Genomic DNA, 16,381 nt, shown 5'->3' with positions numbered 1-16,381 from the left:
TCTTTTCTACATTGTAGTATAATAGTGAATACATCAAAACTATGAAATAACACATATGGAATAATCTAGTAACCAAACCAGTGTTAAACAAATCTAAATATATTTGAGATTCTTCAAAGTAGCCACCCTTTGCCTTGGTGACAGCTTTGCACAGTCTTGGTGTTCACTCAACCAGCTTCATGAGGTAGTCACCTGGAATGCATTTCAATTAACAGGTGTGTCTTAAGTTAATTTGTGGAATTTCTTTCCTTAATGCGTTTGAGCCAATCAGTTGTGTTGTCAATTCAGAAAATTTCGGAAGAATTTTGAAAGTTGAAAGCTTCATTAAATAGTACCTGCAAAACACCAGTCTCAACGTCAACAGTGAAGAGGCGCCTCTGCGATGCTGGCTTTCTATTCAAAGTTTCAAAGAAAAAGCCATATCTCAGACTGGCCAATAAAAATAAAATATTAAGATGAGCAAAATAACAGACACTGGAACTCTGCCTAGAAGGCCAGCATCCCGGTGTCGCCACTAGGAGTGCCACCTCCTGGATGAGCGTTTTCCTGTTTGCTTATGGCGGAATACAGCTTATTGAGTGCAGTTTTAGTGCCAACCTCGGTCTGTGGTGGTTTGTAGACAGCTACGAAAAATACAGATAAACTCTAGGTAGATAGTGTGGTCAACAGCTTATCATGAGATACTTTACCTCCGGTGACCAAAACCTTGAGACTTCCTTAGATATCATGCACCAGCTATTGTTTACAGATATGCATAGGCCCTCGCCCCGTGTCTTACCAGAGGCTGCTGTTCTGTCCTGCCGATAGAGCGTGAAGCATGGAGGAGGTGTGATGGTGTGGGGGTCCTTTGTTGGTGACACTGTCAGTGATTTATTTAGATTAAGACACACTTAACCAGCATTCTACAGCAATATGCCATCCCATCTGGTTTGCACTTAATGTGAATATCATTTTGTTTTTCAACAGGACAATTACCAAAAACACACCACCAGGCTGTGTAAGGACTATTTGACCAAGGAGAGTGATGGAGTGCTGCATCAGATGACCTGCCTCCACAATCACCTGACCTCAACCCAATAGAGATGTTTTGGGAATAGTTGGACCGCTGAGTAAAGGAAAAGCAGCCAACAAGTGCTCAGCATATGTGGGAACTCCTTCAAGACTGTTCGAAAAGCATTCCAGGTGAAGGTGGTTGAGAGAATGCCAAGAGCGTGCAAAGCTGTCATCAAGGCAAAGGGTGGCTACTTTGAAGAATCTCATTTTGATTTGCTGAACATTTTTTGGGGTTACTACATGATTATTTCATAGTTTTGATGTCTTCACTATTCTACAATGTAGAAAATAGTAAAAATAAAGAAATCCTTGAATGAGTAGATATGCCAACTTTTGACTGTTACTGTATATGGCACAGTTGTTCCTTGTTTTGGTTCTTAAATACAAGTGATATATACCTTTTATTTTATCAGAATTGTCTTTAACCAATGTTGATCTTTAATGCAGGGCAAACAGACAAGCTCCTTACTTTTTCCCACTTCCACTTGCCTCTTCCATTTTTGCGGTAATGCTGGATTTAGTTGGTTGTATTTTTGGGGTAAAGTGGACATTTCCATATTTGATTTTTTTTGGTAGCTGCATGTGTAAAAAAATTAAGTCGCACACCATGTATAAACTCCCAGGAATTTAATGGGTATTTACCAACGTTTCGGCATCACTGTGCCTTCCTCAGGGTAATGTCATGAATAGTTGAACCAGGTTATGTAGACACACAGTGCAATTAGTGTAACCAATGAAAATAGTGAGAGGTGTCATAATGATTAGGTTAATTAACATTAGTGAAACTGTTACAAAATACTATATGGCATATTAAATATATTACGCTATTGTTATCATCTAGAAACATAATGGAATATTGTACATCATATTAGCATCAACATGCATTATTTCATTCAATTTCACAACATTTCATTTTTGTTACATGTAATCTTTTGGTTCAACCTTAATATATTAATGAGCATCATCAACAGGGGGAACATATTAGCGTACACCTAATAAGCTGTAAAAATATTTTCTCAATTTATAAGACTTGTTCATAAGAAAGGCCTGAGATCAAAGTCAATATTCAGACCACTAGGGGTCAATGTTTTTAGATAGGATATCCAGTAAGCCTCCCTTTGTAGGCTTTTCCGCATGAACAGGTGATGAGATAGATTAATCTCTTGGTCTTGCATGAGATGATACCCCTAACAGGGATCTTTCGACCTGTATGTGGGTGTCTGAAGAAATACGTTTTTTATAGTGCTATTGCACTGTGTGCATGAGCCACATTTGTATTTCCCATTAGGGATAGGTGTCTGAGTGGGCTCAGGGGGCATGTCAGATCTCACCAAACTATCTCCAATATTGCGACCACGCTTATAGACCACCAGTGGGGGTTTCTTGAAGAGGTGTGCAATTTTTTTGTCTGATTGCAGAATATCCCGTGCTTTTTCAGGATTCCTTTCATTTTTCTCCGATAAAATAAAAAAAAATGTATTAAATTAAAATAGCCTCCCGGGTGGCGCAGTGGTCTAGGGCACTGCATCGCAGTGCTAACTGCGCCACCCGGGAGGCTATTTTAATTTAATACATTTTTATTTTTAATCCCAGCCCCCATCCCCGCAGGAGACCTTTTGCCTTTTGGTAGGCTGTCATTGTAAATAAGAATTTGTTCTTTAACTGATTTGCCTAGTTAAATAAAGGTTAAATAAATACAAATGTAAAAAAAATATTATGTTCAAACATATTATTGCTTAATATAAATATTTCTAAAGAATGAGGCAAGGGGTAGCAGTCTACTTTCAGTTCCTGATGAGGCAGGCCAGTTGCTATGTAACTAGACAATGAGGGATGTGGAACTCATATAATGCATGTCGCAAATGCATCAGCTCTATGTTTTCATTTTATCTCACAATGAAAACACGCAATGCTCTTGTTTGTGTACTTCCATTTGTGCCTGTGCATGTCTACATACACGTGTGTCTGTATCCAGATCTGCCTTCAGCAACAACATGCTCGTGGCCTATGACCTCCTAACCCAGACACGGCCCCAGCAGCATGGAGGAGGGGGACCCAGTGGCCATACTGGTCCCTTCAGCTCTAACAGCCCAGGTGGAGATCGGGAGCTCAGGGGCCACCTATACACTCACACGCATCCTCTAGGTAGGATATACAATTGCTCATTCATACTGTATAATATACACTGCTGGTTTTTAAGATCCCTGATGTCATTACCTTTGTGCTGTTGAGCAAGGCACTGAAGCTGACCCTGCTCCTCTCAAGTGCTGTGTTTGTGTCTTGTTTTGTCTGAGGGGTTTTGGAGCAGAGTAAAATATCAATTTCTGTTGATGATGGAAATGTAAGTAATATTCATGTTCTGCTCTATACCCTTCTCCAGCGTCTCTGCAGTTTGGGGGGGGGGGGGGTCCCCATCTCCACCTCAGCGCCCCTGCTAAACCGGCTCCACTGCCACGACCATGGGACAGTGCCCTACGACGTCTTCAGGCACGGTGTGCTGTGTTTTCTGACTACGGCGGGCACAGAGACTGTACGCAGAGGTCTGCGTTCCAGCTGAGGGGCCTGCTGGTCGGGCACTGTGTCTGGCGGTGCTGGGCACCCTCTACGAAACTCTGGAGACGTCGTGATCCGATGGCGGCTCCTCTGATGCAAACCACTACACCAGCCTTTCTTAAAGTATGGGTCGCGACGTGTTAAAGCAGGGCTTTCCAACCCTCTTGCTGGAGATCTACTGTCCTGTAGGTTTTCAGTCCAACCCTAACTTAGCATATCTGATTCAGCTAGTTAATTAAGGTCTTGTTGAGCAGCTAATAAGTAAAATCAGGTGTGTTAAATTAGGGTTGGACTGAAAACCCACAGGACTGTAGATCTCCAGGAAGAGGGCTGGGCAGCCCTGTGTTAGAGTAAATGTATAATTATTTCATGAATTACTGGAATTGGTTTGGACAAGTGCTCTCTGTTCATTGCGTTCTCTGTTCAGTGTGGGAGGGAGATGGCTTTAAACCCAGATTTTAGTCAGTATGCCTAGCCTATGCCCATTGAAATAAGTCAATCTCGCAAATAGGCCATTCATAGCGGTTTGTAGTCTTAACATCAGGCACAATTGCCAGAAAATAACCTAACATTCCTCAAGTGTTTCTTGCACAGAGATTGAGATCCTCTGTCCAACTTTCATCACTCAAATTCTCGTGTTGTGTTTATCTACAGTTATGTACATTTATTTAAGCAATGAAGCCAGAGGAGGTGTGGTATATTGGCCATATATCACAAACCCCTGAGGTGCCTATGTCACGCCCTGATCTGTTTCACGTGTCCTTGTGCTTGTCTCCACCCCCCACCAGGTGTCGCCCATCTTCCCCATTATCCCCTGTGTATTTATACTTGTGTTTTCTGTCTCTGTTGCCAGTTCGTCTTGTTTGTTCAAGCCTACCAGCGTTTTGTCTCAGCTCCTGTTGTTCCCCAGTCTCTCTTTTCCTTGTCCTCCTGGTTTTTGACCTTTGCCTGACCTGACCTTGAGCCTGTCTGCTATCCTGTACCTTGGGCTCTGCTCTGGATTATTGACCCCTGCCTGCCTTGACCTGTCGTTTGCCTGCCCCTGTGGTTACAATAAACATTGTTACTTCACACAGTCTGCACTTGGGTCTTACCTTGATTCCTGATAGCCGTATTGCTATTATAAACTGGTTACCAACGTAATAAGAGCAGTAAAAATACATATTTCGTCATATCCGGGGTATACGGTCTGATATACCACAGCTGTCAACCAATCAGCATTCAAGGCTTCACCCACCCAGTTTATAATTACAATTATAAACTGGGTGGTTTGAGCCCTAAATGCTGATTGGTTGAAAGCCATGGTATATCAGACTGTGTACCATGGGAATGACAACACGTTTTACTATTCTAATTACATTGTTAACCAGTTTATAATAGCAATAAGGCTCCTCAGGGTTTTGTGGTATATGGCCAATATACCACGATTAAGGGCTATGTCCAAAGAACAGCCATTAACCGTGGTATATTGGCCATATACCACACCTCCTAGGGCCTTATTGCTTAATCATAGCAGTCAAAACAAGTTAAATCGTCATCCATTGATAGAAAATGATCTTGAGAGTTAAAGGGCAATTTATTGTTTGTCTTGCGACATATTCTTAAACTTACAAGAATCATTATTTTGATGGTAAAACTAATTTTGCTTCTTAGCCTATGTCGTAAACAATTACGTATTCCTTAACACTCGATAACGTTGTGGAAAAAGGATTTCATGGATAAATGTGGTAACTCCTCACTTGCTGCGAAAACATATTTTTGGCTAGTTTTCAGGCCTTGTGTGCAGGTTTTCAGAGGTCATAGGGCTAGAGATTTGAGCTGGACCTGGCAACACTGAGCATAACAGTTAAACCCAGGGAGTTCTTTCAGAAAAGGGAAGAATGCTTCAGGAAACAGTGCTTTGACAGTGGAAAAGTAAGTCAGCTAGCAAGACCTCATTTTATAACAGGTGATGATCAGCAGAAATAAGAGAGTACTATCTCTCATAGTAGTAGATGTGGGTTTCTCTTTCAAACAATCCCCTTGTACACAGCTAATAGCTAGCTAAAGTTAGCCAAAGCAAGCTAGCTAACTACAAGCTAACTAGTGCAACCCTAAGCAACAGTACATATGAAGATGAAAAATGATCAGGCCTACTGTACATCTTACTGTAGAACTTCTTGGTGAAAACAAGTCTAGGTTGGAACTATTGCTGTTAAAATACAAGTAATTTTTTAAATTCTGAACTGGAATAAAATGATTGAAGCAAGATGCTTTTTGAGGAAAACACACAGTTCTGGGTTGTTCATCTACAGCAGGAAGTGGTATCCTGCCTGACTGAGAAAGCAGTAGATTTTCTGATCCAGTTTGTCACCTCATATCTATGAGTCATGGTTCTCAACTCTGGCATACTTTAAAAAAACAAGTACAAAAACAGACTCCATGCTGAGCATGACCTCAGGGTTTCATTGTCAAAGACTGAGCACAGAATAGACCTGCTTGTTGAAAACTTCAACCAGTCACACCTCTCATTAGAGCTTAGTGTTTCTTTTCTGGTTTACATCTGTGTGATATGATCAATCAGTTTATTCCAGTTCAGAATGAAAATTATTATAGTTTAACAGCAACAGTTCCAACCTAGACAGTGTTTTTAATGGGGGGAAATAAACATGAATAGCTATTTATATTTAATTTCATTGTTATTTGTCTTTATTGCATCTGTTTTAGGCTGGCTTAAGGGCAATGAAATGTACTGATATTTATGTATAGTTACATGGTTTCATAAGCTTGAGTCCCAGGAAAATACAGAATTTCTCATTTGGGTCCAAGGCTGAAAAAGTTGAAGAAACTACAACTACACTAACAAAAATCCCGATATGGAGGCTAATGCAAAGATTAGCTGCTAGCTGGAGGCGAGCACGAAAATCTCACCCGTTAAGCTGGCCCAGGCTATGGCTGGAGCAGAGCCAGCCGTGGGTAACATGGACGCCAAGGAATTTGAGGACACTGCTGCAGAGCTCATCATTGCTCGAGTACGAATTCTGTCATAACAGGATCTTCACAAAGGATAAAATGCTCACTAACAGGGATGTAAAAAATATATAAAAAATGTGAGTATGGAAAATTTCTGGTATCTTTTATTTGAGCTCATGAAACATGGGATCAACACTTAACACATTTTGTTAATGTTTTTGTTCAGTTTAGTTTAAGTACAATTAGATGTGTGTATCATTCTCATGAACTGTATGACTAAATATATACTGTATAATAGTATGGTACAATGTAAATGACTCAATATACCAATAAATGTCATAACTATCTTGTTATTGCTTTAATCTATAACGGCGTTAGAAGTAAAATGTTTTATTCTGTTATAAAGCCTTCATAAACAACAGTGAATTTGATGCTTTCCATTCTTATGAGAATGAGACAAGTAAAGCTTCTATGTAGTTACTGCATAGGTGATTAGGTTAACATGAAACAGATTGATGGAATTATGCAGGCCAGTTAACAGCAATACCTCCTCCACACACCTCCAGGTGGTTATAGAAACTGGTGGCAAAAAGTGGCCAGCTGAAATGTTTTATATACTGTAACAAAATAAACTTTTAGTAGAAACAAACATCTTAAAATAACCAAAAATCTTGTATTAAGCATCTCCTTACATCTCACCAATATTGTATCCATTCTACAGGAAAGAGAAATTCACATGACTTTTTATGGGTAATAGAGATGATCGTTGGGGAAAATAGAAACATAAAAACTAATAGAAAAGCATCCCAAGAAAATCCATAATTCACAAATGACCAAACCTACTGCCAAACCCAATTCTTATATTATCCTACTTTAACAGAGTGAGAGCAACATTCAAATCAATTAAAGTTAGCATCCCAAAGCAAAGTGAAGTAGAGCAAATAAATCCTATTCTAGTTAAGTAGTTCAAGTGCCTTGCTGTAAACCACCTAATGATATCAATTCTCATGAAAGACAAACGTAAGATAGCGCAACAAATGCTCATGGTTAGATTTAAGAAAGCCGAAACAAACATCTTGACGATTCTTTGGCACCATCGAGAGGCTGGTAGAGAATAGCATACCGGTTAGTTGTGTTCTGACTACTGAAAAAAAAAGACATGTCTTTATCAGCGGATCGATCCCCTTTAGGTTTAAGAAAAATATAATTACTTTCTAACCAAAATGTCAGTATAAAAGGGCATGTGGAATTTACACTATCTGGGAATTAGGTCTTTTCAGCGGTATATTTAAGCAATAAGGCCCGAGAGGTTGTGGTATATAGCCAATATACCACGGCAAAGGGTTGTTCTTACGCAAAACGCGATGCGGAGTGCCTGGATACAGCCCTTAGTCGTGGTATATTGCCATTATACCACAAACCCCCGAGGTGCCATATTGCTATTATAAACTGGTTACCAACGTAATTTGAGCAGTAAAAACAAATGGCCTGTCATACCTGTGGTATACGGTCCGATATACCACGACTTTCAGCCAATCAGAATTCAGGGCTCGAACCACCCTGTTTATAATAGTGCTTGTTGATTACACCCTCAACATTCTATATTCTCATTGATTCCATTCAGTATGTTCATAATTACAGATCGACTCAACCGCAACACTAGGAGTTGTCCTGTTCAGATGCCCCCCGCCATCAGTGGGGAGGTCTCAGATTGGTTGACCTGTGAAGTGATGCTGTAGTGGGGAGAATCGTAGAGGTGATTGCTCTGTAGGTCCACCTCTGTCCGCAGCGTTACTTTCTACAAATGGGAAACGGAGAACAGTTGTTAGAATCATGGTCTCCAACTTCTGCCCTGGAGAGCTATGGGGTACGCAGGATTTTGCTGCAGCCCACCTGGACAAAAGGAACACCTATGTCAGAATGCTGTTCATTGACTACATCTCAGCGTTCAACACCTTAGTGCCTACAAAGCTCATCACTAAGCTTTGGACCCTAGGACTAAACACCTCCCTCTGCAACTGGATCCTGGACTTCTTGACTAGCCTCCCCCAGGTGGTAAGGGTAGGCAACAACACGTCTGCCACACTGATCCTCAACACTCAGGGGTGTGTACTTAGTCCCCGCCTGTACTCCCTGTTCACCCACGACTGCGTGGCCAAACAACTCCAACACCATCATTAAGTTTGCTGACAACAACAGTGGTAGGCCTGATCACCGACAACGATGAGAGAGCCTATAGGGAGGAGGTCAGAGACCTGGCAATGTGAGCAAGACAAAGGAGCTGATCGTGGACTACAGGAAAAGGCGGGCCGAACAGGCCCCCATTAACAACATCGAGAGTTTCAAGTTCCCATCGAGAGCATCCTGACCGATCCAAGCTTCCTGCCATCCAGGACCTATATACTAGACGTTGTCAGAGGAAAAGCCCCAAATTATTGTCAGAGACTCCAGTCACCCAAGTCATAAGACCGTTTTCTCTGCTACCGCACGGCAAGCGGTACCGGAGCGCCAAGTCTAGGACCAAAAGGCTCCTTAACAGCTTCTACACCCAAGCCATAAGACTGCTGAACAATTAATCAAATAGCCACCGGACTATTACATTGACCCCCCCCCTCCATTTGTTTAGTACACTGCTGCTACTCACTGTTAGTGTGGCTTGATCTAGTAATTCCTACATGTAGAAATTACCTCAACTAACCTGTACCCCCGCACATTGACTTGGTACCGGTACCCCCTGTATATAGCCTCGTTATTATATTGTGTTACTTTATATTATTTTTTACTTCAGTTTTTTTGGTAAATATTTTCTTAACTCTTTCTTGAACTGAACTGTTGGTTAAGGGCTTGTAAGTAAGCATTTCACAGTAAGGTCTACACATGTTGTATTCAGCGCATGTGACAAATAAAGTTTGATTTGAACATATATTCTGTCTGGTCCAACTGATGGAGTGAGTGAAGTGAGGAAGAGAGCTTAGGTACCTGGAAGTCTCTGATGTAGGTGAGGAAGAAACTGACGAAGGAGAGAGCCAGAGACCACTCAGAGATGGTGCTGATGATGTGAGGTATATAGCCCTGCAACAAACAGAGGTGTTAGCGCACACACGCACGCTAACACAAGCACAAACCATCACAAAGTCTACTGACCGTCTCTCCAGGTATCCAGTGCAGTTTATGGGCCACGTCCACTCCGGGTAGACTGCTGTACATGATGACAGATGACACAAACACTGAGAGATGAGGGGGTTAAGGAGCACAACAGGCAGAGGCTAGAGCTGTGTTACAGAGGGCAACTCTTGCAATATTTCAGAACGGTTGGATTTTGAACAAGCTGTCAGAGGTCCTTGTAATTTGTTGCACAAGTTCACAGCTTCCATTCACTGTAATTGACTGGCATTGTCTTATAGCAACAACATTCTATTATCAGCAACAATGAATCATGATTTCATATTTTCTTGTTGCAGAAATAGTGGAGGATACTGCTGATGATGCTGGCGAAGGTCCAGACTCCGATGCCGAGTCGGACCCAGAAGATGCTCTTCCCGTGGACGTGAGGCTGCATGTACAGAGACACCAAGGTCTGCACCAGGATGTACAGTGCCCCCACGCCAAACGTCAATATTGCCCCCACCAGGTGCATGGAGAACAGAGTCGTTTTCTGGTTGTTGTTGAGAGAGAGAATGATTTTATAGTACCACATTTACATACACTGTCATCAAAACAAACAGGAACAAGACTCGAGTCACACACAAACACACACGTGTCAATGGGTACCTGAAAGTTAGCAACAATGCACATGCCAAAGGAGCTGGTCCATCCCAGCACCAAACCCAAGAGGTTGAGTTTATGCAGCTTCGACTCCTCTTCGACTGTCAAGGCTTGGACCTGCTTGTAGCGTACGTACATGGTGGCTATGCCTGCCACGACAAACATGATCACAAATCAAAATATAGTCACAAATTCAGTCAGATTTACAGCTGGTTTCAAATGTATTGCTAGATTCCAAAGAGGAATCCGAGAGGTAATGGTGGTGTTACCTAAGTATGCTGAGATGTCCAGCATGATTCCAAACACACATCGCTCTGGGGCAACTGTCCCAGTGTCGCTGTGAACAGAAACATAACCATCAAATGTAATCTCCTACTATCACAATGTAATGTACAATTGTAATACATGTAAATTGTGTCTACTACTTATAAAGTGAAGTGATTGCAAGTATAATGGTAAAAAGGCACACAGGATGGTGTTTTGAGCCTGTGTCTGACCTGATGTATGGAACCAGTGGGTCCACATGTCTCAGCAGCACAGCAGTGATGTAAGCAAAGATGAACGTGGCCGCTGTCCATAATACCAGAGCCACCGGTAGAATACACAGGCCCTGCTGGAACCACCACATATCCTCTGCTGTGTGTGTGTCAAACCACCAGTAGCCTATCCAAGTTAGACCATAGATGCTGGTATATTGCCTTCACCTGTAGATATTGGATTATGTGTGAGGCACCACACACACACACACACACACACACACACACACACACAAAAAAAAAAAAAAAAATTTGCTTGAGCTGCTGCACACTCTTGTTTCCTCATTCTGGATAAAAGCTTAGAATCAAGAGACTACAATGTATTCCTGCCACGTGATCTCATTTCTCAGTTCCTCTACTAGTTGTGTGGCTTGATCTAGTCAAGTGACTTGAGATACAGAGCGAGCTAGTTACATTTGGTAGGCCACAATGCATACATGTATTTATTTTTGAAATAACCTTTATTTAAGAATTAAGTTAAGAACAAATTCTTATTTACAATGATGCTACAATACATGCTACTGTAATAAAATGAGTAGAGTGAACAAGATGCAGGTTTTCTGTTCTACCTCATAATTAACTGCACACACCTGGTGTCCCAGATCTAAACAAGTCCCTGATTAGAGGGGAACAATGAATAAATGCAGTATAACTGGCTTCCAGGTCCAGAGTTCAGTTTGCAGGCTTGATGCTACGTTCAAAACAATTGGGAGCTCGGAAATCTCCGACTTCAGTGCACTCAAAACGACTGGGAACGCAGAAAAATTAGCTCCGAATGGAAAAACTTGATTCGAACGGTCAGTCCTCTCAATTTAAACGCGGAAACTCGGGCCTATTTCCAGAGCTCCGACTTTCCACCTGAAAATCTGACGTCATTATTTGACCTAGTATTTTTCCGAGTTCCCAGTCGTTTTGAACGCGGCAATAAACTGTACCTTCAAAAAAGCGGTTCCTTTGTTGTCACCTCATCACACGAAATTCGGTCTCACAAAAGACCAACAATGAACAGCGGGAAAGCAGAAAAAGCTAATATTTCTAGTCTACTCTTTAGATCGCTCTGATTAAATGAAGGCTACATGACCCAGATGAGGAATTAGGTCACGCTTTCTCAACTAAAATCACAAGCTCATTACTTCCTGTTAGTGTTCCAGAAGAGGCGTGGCATTGAAATACCCAGATCTGTAGCAAACGTCAATAAAGAGACCTCCGTTCCACCAGCAACAATACGCAAGACATATCAAGAAAAAGACTGTGACCTCGGCGATTTCCCTTCAAATTAAAAGTCCCCCGGTGACGATGGTAGAAAATAACAATTGGACGAAATTCATAACATTTTATGCTGTAATATTTTTGTTGTTGTTTAACAATATGAAAAAAGGAAAACATTTAATCGACTTTATAGCACAAATAATATTAAAGCGCTGACATTATTGTTGACAGCAAAAAGTAATGATTACTAGAGAGTTATCATGGTAACAGTAATACAAATAACTAAACCTTATTTATAATACTACTATTATTAATAATAGTAATAACAATATTAATAATAATTGTATTATTATAATAATTATAATAATCTACTTTTGAAAATACTTTTAAATCCCATTGTTAATTAGTCCATTCGTATTGCACGACGTTCAGTACGTTTTTCATATTGGACATATATATTGCACCGTACACCATTTTTTGTACATTGTGTCTCAGTAAAGGGGGTCTATTCTACCCAGGGGCACTTCTAGTTTCCAAATCCACAGAGTCTCGATGTTTCTACCAAGCAAACATTGTATCCACTAACAAAGTGATGTCATTTGTCCCCGCGCTCAGTTGGCGTGCCAACGTTTTTCCCGCGCAGATTTTCAACTGGTGACTTTACTGCAAGTTTAGCTAATTTAGACGAAGCTAAAGTAGCTTTCATTACTATATTTACATATATTTCAAAACGTTTGAAACAAAAGTTTTGAAGCAAAATAAGGATTTTTACTTTGATAGCCTATTCTATTTGAAAATAGGTCAGTAAATTGATTTCACACCTGGCACTAGATTGTTAACAGTGGTTAGCTGTTAGCTAGCTAACGTTAGCAAGCAAATACAGTAGGCTAAAGTTGTCATTTGAACCAGTTCTTTGGCACATTTATTTTCTTTATTGACAACCAGCAAGAAATGGCAATGCACAAGGGACATGCTCAGAAAGGCAAAGCAAAAGGCACTATAACCAACTCAGGCAAACCCTATATGGAGGACTTCAATGAGAGTTTCAACAATGAAAACCTGCCAGGTAACATTGTTTGTCCTGGGAACTGGTAGCCTAAAATATTGTGCATGTTTTTATACATGACATAATATCTAATAGTCTACTTTCTTTATTGTTACAGTAGCTGAGGCAGAGGCATTGAGAGGAAGGAAACATCTGTCAGAGCCAGATGATGATGATATTGACATCACCAAAGGGTAGGCCAAGCATTCGTCACAAAGTGACATTTATTTATCAGAGGTGAACATACAGTATCATTCTGTGTGATTTAATTCATGGGTTGATATTGGTGTCATTCAATAACTGTATAATGTCTTCCTCTTCCACAGAGGGGGTATGATGACCATGTTGGATAGATTTGGAGGTATTGTGTGTTCCAAAGAAGAATCTGATTTACTTTTCCACTAGATTTATATCTAATCTCTCACTTTCTATCCTTATATTTCACACTCTGGCCTTGTGGTGTAAAGTACTTAAGTAAAAATACTTTAAAGTACTTCTTAAGTCGTTTTTGGGGGTATCTGTACTTTACTATTTATATTTTTGACAACTTTTACTTTTACTCCACTATATTCCTGAAGAAAATAATGTACTTTTTACTCCATACGTTTTCCCTGACACCCAAAAGTACTCGTTACATTTTGAATGCTTAGCAGGACAGGAAAATTGTCAAATTCACACACTTATCAAGAGAACATCCCTGGTCATCCCTAATGCCTCTGATCTGGCGGACTCACTAAACACAAATGCTTCGTTTGTAAATGATGTGTGAGTGTTGGAATGTGCCCTTGGCTATCCGTAAATTTGAAAAACAAGAACATGGTGCCATCTGGTTTGCTTAATGTAAGGAATTTGAAATTATTTATACTTTTACTTTTGAAACTTAAGTATATTTTATCAATTACATTTACTTTTGATACTTAAGTATATTTAAAACTCAAGTAGTATTTTACAGGGTGAATTTTTTATTAAGGCATCTTTACTTTTACTCAAGTATGACAATTTGGTACTTTATCCACCACTGGGGCCTTGCACACTGATTGGTACAGCGATTGTTTCTCATCAATGAACTATGCATTACATCTGTGAGCCTCTTTCTCGCTTTACTGCCAGCGGACATCAACAAAGCCTTCCTGGCAAAACGCAAACGTTTGGAAACGTTCACCAAGTCCTCTGTGAGGACTAGCCATCAGAAGATTGAGCAGTTATGGAGGGTCCAACAAAGAGACAGGTAATGAGATGTGTAGAGTGAAAGGAGGGTGCAAGTGTGTGTGTGTGCGTTTGTGTGTGTGTGTCTGTGTGTGTGCGTGTGTAACCTGATTTGTATTATATCAATTCCGCAGGAGTAAAGTGACAGAAGATTACTGCACCCAGTTCAATGCAGTCTTCAGTCAGTGGGACACAGATGTGCAGAAGTCCAAGGATAACGAGGAGAAACTACTGGTAATGCTCTGTCAGGACAGAAAATATTGTACCTATTTCTATTCTATACCTACTTACAGAGTAACACTGGAGTAACTAAGGCATCTTTTAGAGCTAACTGTAGGTGCTGTATATGTTCCCATAGTGTATGTTCCAGCACCAGCAGAAGATGTTTCAGCACAAGAGGGCCTCTCAGAGCCAGAGACTGAAGACTCTCAAGCAGCTGCTGGAGCAGTACATCCAAGTATATTATCTCATAGTAGTCTTTAACATGGTGATTTTAAATCTATGTCTCAGTTGGTTTTCTCATGCTACCTTGTTTTGCTGGGCTGGTAGAGTCTTGATACGATGGAGAAGACCCATGTCAGCCAGCAGGGTGCTGCACAGGGCGAGCTGCGCCAGGAAATGGCACTGTTTCAGAAAAAGATTCTCAGTGACACAGTAAGTAAAAGGACAGATCAATTTACTAACTCATTGTTCACGCGCCTTACGTTGGTTGACCTCTTTGCTTAGCTGAAGCATTGCTAAGAATACAAATTGATATGTGCCATTTTTAAATATTAGCATACTATGGGCATGAGCACTATGAGCATGAACTGAGCTATTTAGAAAATACTTATTAAACTGTTCTATTTAGAACATTTCATTTAGTTCAACAGACAATACATTTTTTATTAACAGCAACAGCAAGAGATGGCTACAGTGCGCAAGTCTCTGCAGACGATGCTGATGTAGGATCTTCAGAATGCAGGGAGCTGAGATGAATCAACTCCATCCAAATGCTTGTTGTGTGTACATATCACTAAGCTGGGTTGCCTGTTCTACTTTAGTTTATGGATGTGTTTCAGATAGAACTTTACAATCCCCAGATAAGTGTTAAACATCTCAGGAACCACATCTACCTGAACCAGTAATCTGCAAATAGCTGTTTTGAAATCTTGTGTGTTGTGTACATGTAACATTGCATTTCTGTTGTCAACTGCTTCATTCAAAAGATCAAGATTGTGTCAGCTGAGGGTTCCAGACAAAGTGTTGAAGTCAAAGAGGAATGTCATTCACTTCATATTTTGGAGTTTTGGTTTCATATGTTTAATCTACTTAATTTATCCCTGATTGAGAGGGGAGTTATGGAGAAAATAAGACTTCTCGTTACTAAAATGTTGTCAGGAACTAAGACCATCTGTTATTGTAAATATACACTGAGGTGTACAAAACATTAGGGACACCTTCCTAATATTGAGTTCCCCACCTTTTTGCCCTCAGAACAGCCTCAATTTGTCAGGGAATGGACTACAAGGTGTTGAAAGCGTTCCACAGGGATGCTGGCCCATGTTGACTCCAATGCTTCCCACAGTTGTCAAGTTGGCTGGCTGTCCATTTTTGATACACACAGGAAACTGTTCAGCGTGAAAAACCCAGCAGTGTTGCAGTTTTTGACACACTCAAACCAGTGTTCCTGGCACCTACTACCATACTCCATTTAAAGGCACTTAAATATTTTATCTTGCCCATTCACCCTCTGAATGGCAGACATACACAATCTATGTTTCAAGGCTTAAAAATCCTTCTTTAACCTGTCTTCTCCCCTTCATCTTCACTGATTGAAGTGGATTTGGCTTTCACCTGGTCAGTCTATGCAGTGCTTGACTTGGACTGAAATAGATGCCAGTACTCATTTTTGGTGTCCGTACTGTTTATATTTAGGTGTAGGAGCTCCACAATACTTTTGAGCTAATATAAGAGGAGTAGGAGTTCAATCAGTAGAACATTTGAGGTGCCAGTTCTCAGCTCCGGTGAGCTCCTGCCCAAGTCAAGCACTGAATCTATAGTATGTCATGGAAAGAGCTGA

The 16,381-nt window shown here is 40.7% G+C and overlaps 3 protein-coding genes across 4 annotated transcripts in view; 2 read left to right on the top strand and 1 right to left on the bottom strand.

The window, feature by feature from the left end:
* The window catches only part of LOC129843013 (DENN domain-containing protein 2D-like), a 55,911-nt gene extending 54,538 nt beyond the window's left edge, over positions 1-1,373 (top strand). For both annotated transcript variants that reach the window (XM_055911740.1, XM_055911747.1), the window contains exon 14: positions 967-1,373. In XM_055911740.1, coding sequence (XP_055767715.1) covers positions 967-1,001 — 35 coding nt within the window. In that variant the 3' untranslated portion in view covers positions 1,002-1,373. The remainder of the gene's footprint in view (positions 1-966) is intronic.
* Positions 1,374-6,700: 5,327 nt separating this feature from the next.
* LOC129842972 (DNA damage-regulated autophagy modulator protein 2-like) lies at positions 6,701-12,091 on the bottom strand. Its single transcript, XM_055911698.1, has 8 exons — positions 11,795-12,091; positions 10,821-11,027; positions 10,593-10,660; positions 10,330-10,472; positions 10,036-10,213; positions 9,703-9,785; positions 9,538-9,630; positions 6,701-8,356 (listed from the first exon to the last, which is right to left on the bottom strand). The coding sequence occupies exons 2-8, from the start codon at positions 10,949-10,951 to the stop codon at positions 8,234-8,236; spliced, it is 819 nt and encodes a 272-aa protein (XP_055767673.1). The 5' UTR covers positions 10,952-11,027; positions 11,795-12,091; the 3' UTR covers positions 6,701-8,233.
* Positions 12,092-12,627: 536 nt separating this feature from the next.
* On the top strand, positions 12,628-16,337 carry LOC129842982 (synaptonemal complex protein 3-like). Its single transcript, XM_055911707.1, has 8 exons — positions 12,628-13,134; positions 13,232-13,307; positions 13,440-13,474; positions 14,224-14,341; positions 14,454-14,553; positions 14,678-14,776; positions 14,869-14,973; positions 15,214-16,337. Exons 1-8 carry the CDS (start codon positions 13,020-13,022, stop codon positions 15,265-15,267), a joined length of 702 nt encoding a protein of 233 aa, XP_055767682.1. The 5' UTR covers positions 12,628-13,019; the 3' UTR covers positions 15,268-16,337.
* The last annotated feature ends 44 nt before the right edge of the window (positions 16,338-16,381 follow it).

This window comes from Salvelinus fontinalis, chromosome 3, assembly GCF_029448725.1.
Source record: "Salvelinus fontinalis isolate EN_2023a chromosome 3, ASM2944872v1, whole genome shotgun sequence".
NCBI lineage: Eukaryota > Metazoa > Chordata > Actinopteri > Salmoniformes > Salmonidae > Salvelinus > Salvelinus fontinalis.
The sequence above is the reverse complement of the archived record's forward strand: the minus strand, read 5'-3'. Positions and strand labels throughout refer to the sequence as shown.